The 14,308-nt window shown below is 35.8% G+C and overlaps 2 protein-coding genes across 2 annotated transcripts; both read right to left on the bottom strand.

Annotated features, from left to right (window-relative positions):
* Positions 1–1,246: 1,246 nt before the first annotated feature.
* On the bottom strand, positions 1,247–1,818 carry CMQ_5470 (37S ribosomal protein s24; the record flags this gene model as incomplete). Its single annotated transcript, XM_014313667.1, has 3 exons — positions 1,247–1,326; positions 1,394–1,641; positions 1,736–1,818. The coding sequence occupies 3 exons, from the start codon at positions 1,816–1,818 to the stop codon at positions 1,247–1,249; spliced, it is 411 nt and encodes a 136-aa protein (XP_014169142.1).
* Positions 1,819–2,464: 646 nt separating this feature from the next.
* On the bottom strand, positions 2,465–3,742 carry CMQ_5476 (saga complex component; the record flags this gene model as incomplete). Its single annotated transcript, XM_014313673.1, has 2 exons — positions 2,465–3,126; positions 3,373–3,742. The coding sequence occupies 2 exons, from the start codon at positions 3,740–3,742 to the stop codon at positions 2,465–2,467; spliced, it is 1,032 nt and encodes a 343-aa protein (XP_014169148.1).
* Positions 3,743–14,308: the final 10,566 nt, after the last annotated feature.

The following is a 14,308-nucleotide window of genomic DNA, read 5'->3' as shown; positions in this document are numbered from 1 at the left end:
AGAGCCAGAAAGTTGACAATCAAATAATATTCCCTTGTATCGCCAAGGACAACTTTAAGATAAAACTTGTAGCTGGTAATGACTTAGGATAATGTTTGCAACGCCGTGACTGGCTTAAAGAGAGCGGTTGGGGTATTCCAACCTGCTAATTTGCATGAATCCAGGTTCACTCTGTGTGATGCTGTTCAGCATGTATAAGAACGGCATAGGAAGTTGCTTCTGTTGATAAAGAACATTTGAGCTTTATATGTACTGTCCACTTTAAGTTGCTACAAACCCGTACTCTCAATACGCATTAATTTTTGCGATCTATTACGCTGCACTATACTCCGTACTCACCGTCCATTGCCAGGCTGCTTCCTACCAGACGCTAGTATTCTCTAGACGTCATTATTTTGCAGTCAACCCGGCGAGCATTAAAATAAAAACGGCCCAGTAGTTCTCAACTGACGGCACAGGGCCGTTTCTATTCTAGTGACGAAGATTGCCGTACGTGTTTGCCCTTCCCAATATCGGCAATACTCCGTCTTGGCAAACGGCAGTCCAGCACCAGCGCGCCCCATAAGAATGCATCTGTAATCGTATCGTCACGACAGGAACACATACTCCGTATTCGAAGGTTTCCTCAAAATCATTAACCCCCCCTCCCCCTTCTTCATCCCGCTCGGAGTTTACAGCCCTAACTGGGACGAAATGTTGCTTCAGACTCATCACGAAATATCTACACCCCACGTGTCGTGGGGATATTACAGTGGCACTAGAAGAAAATACACATCTTGCCCATGGTGATACGCAATTTGTAAGACCCATGTTAGTCATGCGTTACTATCGGCACGTATTCGCACTGCGGACTTCACGAACCCGTCATTGACAGAAGTGCATCTTCTGACCAGAGCGTGATGCACGTAGTCTCATTGTTGTATCTGGAGGGTGATACTTTGCCTCGTTGCCTGCCTGGCCTGACTTCCTCAGCATCCATTTTTCAAAAGATCGCGCAAGATTATGTACCTTGATCAACGTGGGATGGGGTTAGTTGGGGTGGCGGGTTTGAAGCGGTTGCAAATCGGCAATTTCCTTTTGTTCCTCTTTTAGTTTCAATTTTTTTTAATTCCTGTTTCGAGATTTTTGTATGCCACGAAGCGTGACACCGTTGTAGCATTTGTGCAATGAAGCACATATACCCAGAGGAAGCCGGGTTCCTCGCCGTCCCATTTGCACCAGCAGGAACAAAACAATGAGTTACAATTTATTTCTCCTTCTTTGCCTTCGCACCCTTGGTCTTCGCTGTGCCACGGAGAGTCTTCTGTCGGTTCTTCCGTTGCTTGCCTGTAAAACACTGGTTAGTGAATCTTTTGGAAATGCATGTATGAATTGTGCTGTCCTCGGTACATACGCTGCTGTCTGCCTGGCTTCTCAATCTTGGAGGCGAAGCCGACACGAACAAGGCGGTAGTGAGGCTCAAACTTCTTCAGCGCCTCGGGGGAGTCATAAACAAGGGCAAACCCGGTGGTCTTTCCACCACCGAACTGAGTCCGCAGGCCGAAAACGTTGACCTGGTCTTTTGTCGCCTTGTAAAGAGTGGCGAGCTTGTCGCGAAGCTCCTCCTTGGAGATATTGGCGCGGCCCGGGTGTAGAATGTCACTGTTTGGAGAGAAGCCCGGTCAGTCATAGTTGGTATACAAAGAAGGCGCAGAGGCTGCTCTCTCCCGGAAGAAAGCTATGGGTTGGCACATACACAACCATCTGCTTGCGGCCCAGGAGGGGGTTGCGAATAAACTTGCGGGTGCGCAAGGTGACGGGGGTGCCTGCGTCCGCCATCTTGATTGTCTGGTCGTGGAAGTTATGTGTTTACAAGAGAGAACAAGGTCGAATTTCTAAACAAGCAGCTTGTGATTTTTTTCCTCGTGTCTAGAATTTGCGCGTTCACCTCGATGGGGCGGTCATACAAATTTCCGTCCTTGTGCTTTTCTTGTCACAAATGGGCCCTAGCCCTAACTCGAGCCTCACTTATGATCACGTGACAGACTTCGTTCGATCTCGCCACACAACCGATCTGATAAAGGCAAAAGAGTCCCCCGAGAAAGGAGGCTATCTTACCGGCAGCTTGGTCGATAATAATGTTCAAGACAAAGCTTGCACAATCGAAAACAGGAGAAGAACCTCGAAATGCGTGCTGATAACTGCTTGCAGTGCACTCTGTATGTGACTGAGAATTCTCAGCAGTCCAGACTGGAGCTTCTAGCCCTGCGTAGTGTTCTTCGCCAGTGTTGTTCTGTCCTCTCGATGCTATACTTGGCTAACACTTCGTAGGGCTTGAACAAAGATATTGTTTTTATGAGTTTTCACATAGGACAATGTAAAACCGATGTAATGGGAGCTTCGAAACGGAAAAAAAATTGAAGTCAGAGGAGCTTGGTTTTGCTGTCAAGGTAAATTAAGAAAAACTAAAATAAATCCGCCCATATCAATTGCGGTATTCAACAACAAAGCGTCTTTCTACCTCTTGAAGTGTTCCTGAGTTCTCTTCGCCTTCGAATCGTAAATTTACCTTTCCAGTTTCCTTATCAGTGTTCATGACCTCTGCCTTGTAGAAGGTCGTGCTATCAGGATACAATGCCAACACAGTCTTCCCTCGCTCTAATTCTAACAACTCTTGACCTGGCGGAGGAAGAGGTATCATGTTGCTGGCACTCGTGCGATACTCCTGGCGCAATTCAGGAGCGACATCTGGGTCTTCATCTTTGACTTTGTATCGCCGCGACTTGCCCTCGCCAAGAACTTGCTGAACTTTTCCCAAGAACCACTCTGTCGTTTCGTTTGGATTGGCTGCTTTCGAAGGTTTGAACACGACGTCTTGCCCTTTGACAAACATTACTTTGGATCGCTGTACGGCCGAGGCCACACTGCTCCCTGACCCTTGTGGCTCGACGCTGTCAGCTTTGACTGGAGTGTCACGGTCTCCGCCGCGAGGAGGGAGACTATCGCGGTTTCCAGGACGATCACTGCCTCCACCTCCGATGATTGCACCATTTCCACTTCCACCACTCCCAAACTTTTGGGCGTGATTGCTGTTCTGGTCTTGGTCAGGCTCATCGCCAAGGCCATCAAAATCGTAAGGGTCTCTTTCTTTCTCTTTCTCCAGTTCCTTAGTCTCAATTTCCTTCTCCCTTTCCCGTTCCTGTTCACGCTCCTTCTCGCTCTCTCTCTCTCTCTCTCTCTCTCGCTCTTTTTCTCTCTCTCTCTCTCGCTCCTTTTCCCTCTCTCGTTCCTTCTCTCTTTCTCGCTCCCTTTCTTTTTCCTTCTCCCTTTCTTTCTCTCTCTCTCTTGTGCCAGCCCTGCCTGTGCTGCGGGAAAATCCTGATGCTAGCATACTAGACCGGGACGGTGTTGGCAAAACGGGTTTCTGCTCTGCCTCTTCCTCCTTCCCTTTCTGAATGGCCCGTATCAGTTCAAGATTCCCTATGAGTGTCTTGATGCATTCGGAAACCGCCTCAGATGACCGAACTCCTCTTCGAAAGAATTCTTCTTGCTTGCGCTCTTCAGCTTCGCTATTTATTATTTTTGTGTTCTGTGCCATAAACGTATCTTGAGTAATAATCTTCTGCACGTTGTCGTTATCTGCGTTTTGTAGTTCGACAAAAGTGCGTAGTTCTTCTTTGATGCTCTGCCACAGTTGAAATTCCTCTCCTTGACCCCCATTTCTGTTGGGGCCGCGGGCATTCCGATTGCGTTGAGATGCCATTTTTTTCGGTACAAGTGCGCCAATCAGAACTATCCGAACATAGTATTGTTTCTGTGGATGCTTCAAAACACGAACTTAGACCGATCAGCACTGTTTCGAGTCTGCGTCTGTGCCATACCGGGTGTATATCCTTCCGAGTGAAATTGATCGTAGATAAACCTTAGTCTTCTGCTTGATGAGGCGATAAGTGTTGCAACTACCTCCTCCTTTCTTCTGCGGTTTGTAATGGGGGAAAGTCGCGGGCCCTGAAATGGAATTGTTCAAATTTCATCAGTCCTGTGATTTCTGTTCGGCTGCCTGGCTTTAGCGGGCTTTAGGTATAGCAGAAACTAAATGGCTGCTGGTCGAGCCTTACCGTGCCCGGGAATGAGGCCGCAGGCGTCACCGTAACGGGACGCGTACGTGGAACGTGTGCGCTCACCTAGTAATAAGGACCTCAATTAACTCTGGCTATGCAAAACCTGAGGACTAGATTTAGCATGGCTGGAGGGCAAGACATATGTTTACATTGGCGAGAAACAAGTTGCGGACGCTCACAAAAGCAAGCAAAAAGCGGCAGTAAAAAGCGGTCAGATAACTTATCTTATCGCCTTTGATTTTGTGGCTTCTACTCCGTGCACCACTAGTCTGCCGCGCAGGTTCTGCGCGAGCACCAGTGTAAGACCCGTACGGTAATCCTTGTGGGATATTCGTCCGGACCAGTTGCACGTATCGTAGTAAGCTCTAAGGCCTTCAGAAGATCTAGTGATGATATTTCGTTGGGTGGTTGACTAAAGCTCTAGACTGTGCGCGATGTGCGTTTAGTTAGGGCTTCGTCTTATCTAGTGATTTCGGCGGCCGAGGTTAGGTGACCTTAGGAAATCTACACGCCCTCTTCTTAAACGAAAGCGTCCTTAATTTCTCTATATTATATATAAAAAGGTACTTTTAAAATAGTGTAATTTTCTAGTAATTTAAGGTACTAACTAAGTTACTTGTATGTTTAGCTAGAGAGTAAGAAGATAATAATAGAGGTAGTAAAAAAAATAAAAAAAGTAAAAAATTGTTACTTATAAGCTAGCTTTTTAGCTTTAGCATCTTTAGTTAGCTTTTAGCATTGTTTTTAAGCTATACTCCAAAGGCTTAAGATAGGCTTATAATCATAAATATACGCTAAGAAGATGTTATTAAGATGATATAGGTTTAAAAGTCTAGTACTATTAGGTATATAAAGCTTAAAGTAGCTATTTAAGAGTACTTCAGTTACTTAAAGCAGCTTTTTATAAAAAGGCTTATGCTTATACTTTTAAGGCTAGGCTTAAAGCACTTAGTCTTTAATGCTAAAGTAATAAAAAGTAGCTATATTAGTTTATAAAAGGCTTTATATAGCTATTTAAATATACTTTACTAAAGCTAGCTAATCTTAAATACTACTAAGGTTTATTGAATTATAAGCTTACTATTTTAGCTACTTTACCTTTTTTATATAAGTAAGCTTTTATATATACTATATATACATTATATATATAAAAGGCTAGCAGCTAAAAGTTAAGAAGTATAGGCTATAGCTATACTTTATAAGATAGTAGTAGTATATTAGAATTGCTATACTAATTAAGTTTAAGATTATAATACTAAAATAAGTCTGTATTAGTAGGTATAGTATACTCTTTAAAGACTAGTAAAAGCGTTTAATTTGCTTATTACTTTATAGCTAGTATAAAGCTATTAGTAAAAAAGTAATACTTAGCTGCTTATAGTAAGCACTATATACTCTAGTCTTTAAAAAGGTAGTGCTATTATTTATAATTAGTTATAAGCTTATTACTATAATCTTTTTTAAAGCTTTATAGCGCTAGATTACTGTCTTTAGTAGCGCTAACGCTTTTACTATAAAGGGTAAAGTATATAGCTATACGTTTAGATAACTAGTTATATAATCTATAGCGGTAGCTAGGTAGATTAAAGTCTTCTTCTTTTAGGCTAAAGGGCTAGCAAAGCTAACTCTTTACTAGGAAAATAAGGCTGCTAGAAGTGTTAGCTTTAACGTAGCCTTTAAATTTAGCTAGGTCTTATTAATCTAATAGCTTACGTAAGTTAGACTTACTTAACTAGTTAATTCTAAGAGATATAAATGCTAGTAGCAGCTATTAGCTATCTTAAGAAGTATACTAGCGCTATAGTAACCTTGCTGCTTATATAAGGTCTAAAGGCGCTATAATAGCTCTTCCTAATCTAGTACCTTAAGTAAGTAGTCTTTATCCTTAATAACGTAACAAAGTTGCTTAGTGCAGGCTACTACTTTACCCTTTAAGCTAAATAACTCTAAGTATTTTGCTTAAAAAGCAATTATCTTTAAGGGTAAAAAGGGGTTTGCAAGCGCTTTTAGCGCTAGTAAAAGGCTAGTCTTAACGTTAAAGGTTTGTTTATTAATGTAATATACTATTTTTATATATAAAGACTAGTAAAGAGAGATGCGTAAGGTAGGCTGTATTCTAGCAGCCTTTAGTAACGTAAGGTATATTATACCTTTAGGCTTATATAAAAAGCCTAGTTTTTCTTACACTAGCTAGCCTATTAAGAGGTCTTCTAGTATCTAGTTGTCTAGTATAATACTTATATAAAATAAAATAAAAAGGCTTACTATTAAGCCGTTAAGACTATTAAAAAAAGGTTAAAGTTAATAATAATATCTTTTATTATAGTAAGCCTTAAGCCTATGCCTAAAAGTACTATTAGTATTGCTAGCAAGCGTATATTTTATATGCACTACACTAAGGATTTAGTAGCTTAATAGGCTACACTTCTATTATCCTAAAAGATGCTAATATTCGCATTTAGCGGCTATTGTTTCTTATTGTTCTTATTTTTTTACGTCTTTCTTTATTTTTTTAATCTAACGTTTAGCGCTTATACTACTTTAGTTAACTTTACTATACTACTAAGGCACCGAAGGTAAAGGTTATAACCTTTAAAAGACTTTTTAAGAGGTTTAAGTAGTAGGATTTTACTAATTAAAGTTATCTAGTATATATAGCTTTTTTCTTAGTTAACGTTAGTATTATAGTCAAGTTTTTATAAGAAGTTAAGGTCCTAAGTACTATTGCTTATTTTAGCTTTGTTAGCCTACTCCTACTCCTATTAATCTACTTTACTATTAACGTATTAAAGACGTTTAACTATACTATCTACCTTATACTAAAAGAGGCCTTTTTATATAGTATATAAGGTAGCGTTTTTAAATAGTATACAGTAGTTTATAATCTACTAACCTCTCTAGCGGTTATAAGGTATATATAGAGCACTCTTTATAAAATGCTTGCGTATAAACGTTACTTTAGTATTAAAAGCAACTTTCTTTCCTAGGCTCTAACGTCTAGTAAAAGGTCTTTTGCTACGCAGTAAGTAATAGCGTTAGAGATAGTTCGTAATAAAGTAACTAGTTTAACTATACTAGTAATACTAGGCTGCTTTTTATAACGTAACTACTATTATACCTTTCTTTTTTTTAGCTTACTAATTAAACTCCTTAGCACTAAATAGCGCTAGTATCTTTATACTAATTAAATTTATTAAAAGTATACTTTATAAGCTAAAGAGACTAAATATTACAGCAATCTTATAATAGTAGTCTATTAAACTTATATAAAGCTCTTTATAAGGGTTAGTGTATACTGTATAATTTTATAAGAGTATTCTACACACGCGTCCCTACGCACCAGTTTAGCAACTAGTCGCTTACCAAGCAACAGACTTAACGAACTATCTTAATACGTTGCACAAGACTAGCACAGCTACTTAGCTATGCCACGCCCTACTAGGGTTGCGTATAAGGGTTAGTATGCAATGCTTAGTTACAAAAGCTTAACTAGTTTATACTATTATATTAAGACTTTAACTTAACAAACTATAGGAGACTAGTATGCAAAGGCCTGCCAGCTAATTTATACGTAGCTAGAAGATGCGGTGTAGCGCAACCCTAGTAGGGTGTAGCACAGCTAAGTAGCTGTGCTAGTCCCGTGCAACGTGTCAAGATAGTTCGTTAAGTCTATTGCTTAGTAAGCGACTAGTTGCCAAACCGGTGCGTAGGGACGCGTGTATAGAATACCCTTACACTATCCTCCTTCTCCCTAGGTAACGCCCTTATTAGCCTAGAGGTGTATACGCGGCAGCTACTTACTTGTTAAAAAACCTCCCTTTATAAAGTTAAGAAAAAGAGTTAAGCGCTTTAGGTTATTAGCTGTTGCCGAGCGGTTGTAGACCGCTTACTTATGCGACTGCATTTAGGTAACGTAGAAGCGCACACATACTGCTTAGTCTATAGCGGCAGTAAACGCTGGATCCTGCCTAATGTATAGGTCGTCTTATTTGTTAAAGCTTCTTAGAAGGCGTGCAGCTTAGATCCTAGTTAAGGAACGCTTAAGTTGCCGCTAATAGGTGTTGCAAGGGGGCTAGCCTTAGACACTAGGTGTATAAGGGTGTAGTATATACTAACCGAAAATAGCGGCGTAGGGCTTATAACTTTTAACTACTAGTAGGGTAGGATAAAGGTAATAGCGGCTGTTTATTGCTTGCTAATTGTAGAACTATTGCCTACTAGATAGTAAAGGCGGTTTGCTACTAGGATATTCTTTTATTTAATTTTAAACGTTTCTTACTTTACTATTAAAGCAAGGTTAAGCAAGTTCTTAAGACGTATTTAGACGTTTAATAACGTAGCTTTTTTATTACCTTAAAGTATAAAAGAGTAGGTATATTTTATAATTTAAGACAAATTCGTCTATACTTATAAGACTACTCTTACCTCTTTAGCTCTTTTTTTCTTTAATCTTACTTATATAGTAAGTTAATGCAATAGTTTATAACTTTATATAGTAGCTAGCTAATAATCGCTTATAAATAATATTTAACTAAAGCTACACTTAAGTTTTAATAAAATTTTTTATAGATACAAACCTTATAAAACGCCTTTTCTAAGTATATATATTATCTTCTAAGAGTATAAGTCTTTGCTAGTATAGCGTTTACTAAGTAGTAGCTAACCTTATAGTAGGCTTTATATTTAAACTACGTCTTTAAGGCTTATTTAAACGTTTACTATAAATTCTTATATATAGTTACGCTAAAGAACTTAGCGTACTACGTTAGTCATATAGCTAATAATATATTATACTTGCTAGTAAGTGCGTTAACGTGTATACGCTAATAGCTAATTGCTAACTAATAGCTTTTTAAAGAGATTAAAAGCTTAGCCTAATATATTTAAGAGTTTCTAGCTAGCATAAACAAGTTGCTACTTTAGCAGATAATAGTTAACAATATTATTGTAACGCTAGGCGATTACGCGGCAATCGCCTAAAGGTTAATAGCTTTAACGGTAGTAACTAAGGAACTTAGCTATGCCTTATAAGAAAATAAGTTAAAGCCTTTAGCGACTAACTAGCGCTTTTAGCGCAAACGTTTTAAGATAGCATAATAGGCTACATTACGCTTTAGTATTCTTTACTAGTACTAGTAAGAGCTAAAGCTTACCTTAACGCTTATATAGAGGTTAGCAAAGGTAGCCTAGCTCTTGCCGCTAACGTTTTTAGATATAAGCATATTATTGTAAGTGTAAACCTAAGTTACTACTACTCTTAAAGCAATAGTAAGTTCTTTAATCTTTATTATTAAGTTATTACTAACTTATTACTTAAGCTAATCCTTATTCTATTATACTTAGCCTAGCCTAGCACGCTATAGCTATCTAAGCTAGCTATAGTAGCACGCTTTACTATATTATAAGACTAAAGGGGCTGCTTAAGTAGATTCTATAGACTATAGCAGCCCTAGTTAAACTAGCTTAAATTAACTAGGTAGTAGTTTTTCTTTAGCCGTTGCCTTTAGTAGCGCTTAATAAGTAATAGTCTTACGCTAAGTTGCTAACCTTAGCTAAGCGCTAGTATAGTGCTAAGACTATTCTTAGTACTATAGCTAGCAATAGTAAGGCAGTTATAGTAGCTAGTAGTAGTAGTATAGTAGTATTTAGTAAGAGTGCGCTAGTAGGCAGCTAGTTAGTAGCTAATAGTAGCTATATACTAGCTAGTAAAAGCTTGCTTAGTAGTAAGGAAAAAGATAAAAAGAATAGTATTAAGAAGAGAGATAAAAGAGTAAAAAAGACGTTTATAAAGAAGGATAGTAATAAGTAGCTAGTAGCTAAGTAATAGCTTACTAATTGTGTGTTTTAGGTTTATAGCTTTAAAAAGCGCTCTTAAAGCTAGAATAAGTAGTTTATAGTGTATAATTGTATAGAAATAATAAAAGTAGTTAACTAATAATTAGCTTATATATAGCTAGCTATTGCCTTATAGTCTTTTTATTTCTTATAAGTGTGTTTTATAGTTTTTTAGTAAGACTATAACTTATAGCTAGCGTGCGCTAAGTACTTTTCTAGTTCTTAGGTATTATACTTAGCTAGCTAGCTTTTCTATTTTATTAGAAACTAAGTTTGCAACCCTTTGCTAAGGTAAGTAATAATATCTTTAACCTTATACTCTTTCTAGTCTTCTACTATTTTTAAGAATATAAGCTCTTTCTTATATTTTACTATAGTAGTCTATAGCTTAAGGTAAGAGATATAAAATATATTATATTAGCGTATATACTATAATAGCAAGGCGACTTAATATATAACTAGGCTTAGCTTCTTTATAATGCAAACGCGTAGAAAGGTTAAGTTTAGCTTCTTTAAGCTAGCTAGGTTTAGGTGCTTTATTAATAAACTTTTAAATTCGCCTTTAATAAAGTTCTTATATAGGCGTTGCTTATTATAGCTCTTCTTTTATTAGCAAATTACTTTTTCCTACAACACTTTTAGCTTTTACTATATAGCTTATAGCTAACTAACACGCTTTTACACGTCCTTTACTATAGCTTTAGTAAAGAGGAAGTTATCTATAAAACAAGGGTAGTATACGTATAACGTATAAAATAAAAAGGTCTTTGTTATAATATAGTAGGCGTTGTTATACGCAAACTCTGCCGTACTTAATACTTACGTCTACTAGTGTTATAAACAACTATAGAACGTTTATAAAAAGCGCTTTAAAGTTCAGTTTAAGATCTTAGTGCTACTATCTATCTATAGGTAGTACGCTATTAATATTATTAGCTAAACCCTTTAAAGTTGCATTAGTTGCTGCTAAAATTAGCTAGTAAATAGGCTATCTTTATTACTAACAATTACTTCTAGGATACTAAACTTAGTCTTTATACGGTTATAGATAAGTTAGGCAACCTTAGCAGCTATAACTATCTTTTAGGTAGGGATAAATATGCTATGCTTTATATAGCGATTTACTACTACTAGGATAGTGTTGTATAGATAGCCGTTTAAGCTTAGGCTTAACCTAAGACTAGTTATAAAATCTATACTAATGTGCTAGAATGGCTAAATAGGTATAGGTAAGGACTAGAGGTATTTATATAGCTTATACTGTAAAACCTTATTACTTATGCATAATAAATAGTTAGCAATAAACGTGCAAACGTTAGTAGCTATATCTAGCTAGTAGTACTTCTTAGTAAGAAGTTTTATAGTCTTATAGACTCTTATATAGCTTGCTATAAAAGAGTTATAGTATAGACTAATTAGCCTTACCTATAGCTTGTTTGCTAATAGGATAATAATGTAATCCTTATAAAATAAAGTATTCTCTTCTTATAAATAATAAGTGTTATTCTTTTAGCTTTGTCTAGCCTTTATAAATAGGTTGTGTAGTAATTAGTCTTAGCCTTAAGCGTTGCAAATAGTATTATATAGTTTAGAGGAGCACTAGGGTTATAACGGCTATTCTTAGCTAGTAGCAACCTATGCCTCTTATACTAATAATAATAAAGCTCTTAGTATAAGAAGCCTTAACAACTAGTCTATAATCTATAGCTTGCTAAGAAGCAAGGGGAGCACGTTATTATATATAATGTTACCTTGTTTAGTTAGCAAGATAGACTATCTACTAGGTTAGTAGACCTTAGATAGTGCTTAATCTTAAAGTTAAACGCTAAGAGGCAAAATACCTATTAAGTAATTTAGTTCTAAAGATCCTTTGCTAATGCCTTAACAACGCCTTTTAGCGCCTAGTAGTTAGTTAGGACTATAAATAAGTTCTTTAGACCTTCTAAATAGTAACGCTAGTACTTTAAGCTCTTAATAATAGCTAGGAGCTCTTACTATCTTACTCTTTACTATATTTTACAAGCTATTAGCTTACACAAGTAGTAAGCAACTAGTTGCTACTTATTATTTATAAGCTAAGAGATAATGCTAAAGATAGCGTAGCTTAACGCATTTGCTTTTACTTATATAGGCTTTATATTATTATAGTAGTAAAGAATTAGTACTATTATAAATGCTATTTTTAGCAATTTAAAAGCAACCTTTGCCTTTTTAGTTAATATAAACAGTTGTATAGCGATAGCTCTACGCTTATATAGTAGGCTAGGGCCTATCTTTATTAACTTTGTTAAAGCCTATATAATATAAGAGTAGTAAGAAATATAGCGTCTATAGAAGTTTGCAAACCTTAAAAAGGATTGCACGTTCTATACACACTTAAGGGCCTTTTATTTAGCAATAGCTTTAACTTGCTTAAGGTTTATAGCTAGCCTTTTTATAATAATAATAAACCTTAAGAAATTAATTTCCTCTTTAAAGAATTTACACTTCTTAAGATTTGTATATAGCTATATAGCCTTTAGCTGCTTAAAAACTAATTAAAGGTGCTTCTTATACTCTTCTTTAGTCTAGAAGTAGATTAAGATGTTATTTAAATATACTTTATAAACTATGCTTACTAGCCTTACTAGTGCGTAGTAGATATATACTTAAAATATAACTAGCACGTTAGTTAGTCTAAAGAGTATAATATAAAACTAAAAAAGCTTATATTTTATTTAAATAGTAGTCTTTTACTAATTAAAGGCTTTAACTTAAATCTTATAGTATACTTCTTTTATATTTACTTTAAAAAATACCTTTACGCTGTCTAAGCAATTTAATAGCTTACTAATTAACAAAAAAGAGTAGTAGTCCTTCTTAGTTACTTAATTTAAGCCCTAGTAGTTAACGTATATACGTAAAGTACTATATTTTTTAAAGACAAAGATTACTAGGGCTTTAGCTAGACTATTACTATAGGCGATCCGCTTATTTGCTAACAACGTATTAATAAAGTAGTAAAGCTTCTCTTACTAGGCGGAAGATAGCGGGTATAAAGGGCTATATAGCACCTTTACGCCGTCTTTTAGCTTAATTAAGTGCTTTGCATTTGCTAATAAGGGTAGTTCCTTTGCCTTATTAGTATTAAACACTTTAGTAATCGGTTATATATAAAATAATAGTTACTAGCTAGGGTCTAGTAAAGCTAGATTATTATCTATAGTAAAGATGTTTAGTTTATAAAGACTTAAATTTAACTATGTTAAGTAGATAGCAAATAACTTCTTACTATTATATAGGCGTTAGCTTATTCGCTTAAAGGTCTTAAAAACTATAATAGCGAATAACTAGGCCTATTAAATAGTGTTAATAATAACGCCTAGAAACCTTAGGCTCTTATAACTTAGGATAATATCTTTACAGTTAGCGCTTACTTAGTAAATAGCTATAAAGACTTATATTAACGCGTAAAAGACTTTATCTTTTATTAGCATAATAGTTAGCTTATATAGGCTATAGGCTTATAGTGCTTTTCTTATTAATAAAGACTAGGTTTAGGTTTAAGTACTACTAAAGTAGCTTTAAACTAAGCTATTAAACAACCTATAAGTTAACTATATTTAAGTTAGTATAAGAATCTAGGTTTATAATAATAGCAGCCTAGCAAATGCTAGGCGTTTATGCCTTAGCTAAGGTATAGTAGTAAGGAATTATATTTTTACTTAGCTACGCTAGTAAGGTTAATAAAGGATAAGGCTTCTTTATTAACCTTGCTAGTTTTCCTAGTTAAAGTAGGTTGCCTTTTAGTTATTAAGCTTTTAAAGATTATCTTTTAATTTTACTTAAAGCTTCTTAACCTATACGTAGGTTTTAAGCTTAAAGCACTCTTAAAAGGTATGCCTACTCTTACTATAATTTTAGCACTTTAACGGAACGTTAATGTTGTTTAAACTACTAAGGTTAGTAGGTTAGAAAGTAGACTAACCTTAGCTGGCAACCGGTTATAAGCTTAGGTTACTCTTTATAGAACTATAGTTCTTTATTGTATTATTATTATAGCGCTATTTCTTTATTAGCTTGCTAGCTAGCATGCTATTAACTATAACCGCCTACTTCTAGTTATCTTATCTCTTCTTCCGTTCTTAGCCTTAGGACTAATACTCTTTATAAGCATTAGCAATCTTTATTATTATACTAAAAGACTTACTAATAGTTTTATTTTAATACTACTTTACTAAGTAGTTGTTAAGCTTTTGCTAATACCTTTAGGCAATCTTACTTACCTAGTTAAAGGTATTACTAATCTTTTATTATAAGTAGTCTTATTTTTACTAGTACGCTATTAGCAACTTGCTACCTTGCTAAAGCGTCTAGCTTTCCTTATAAATGCA

This window comes from Grosmannia clavigera (genome assembly GCF_000143105.1).
Source record: "Grosmannia clavigera kw1407 unplaced genomic scaffold GCSC_67, whole genome shotgun sequence".
Taxonomy (NCBI): Eukaryota; Fungi; Ascomycota; class Sordariomycetes; order Ophiostomatales; family Ophiostomataceae; genus Leptographium; species Leptographium clavigerum.
Note: the sequence above shows the minus strand (reverse complement) of the source record. Positions and strands in the feature narration are given on the sequence as shown.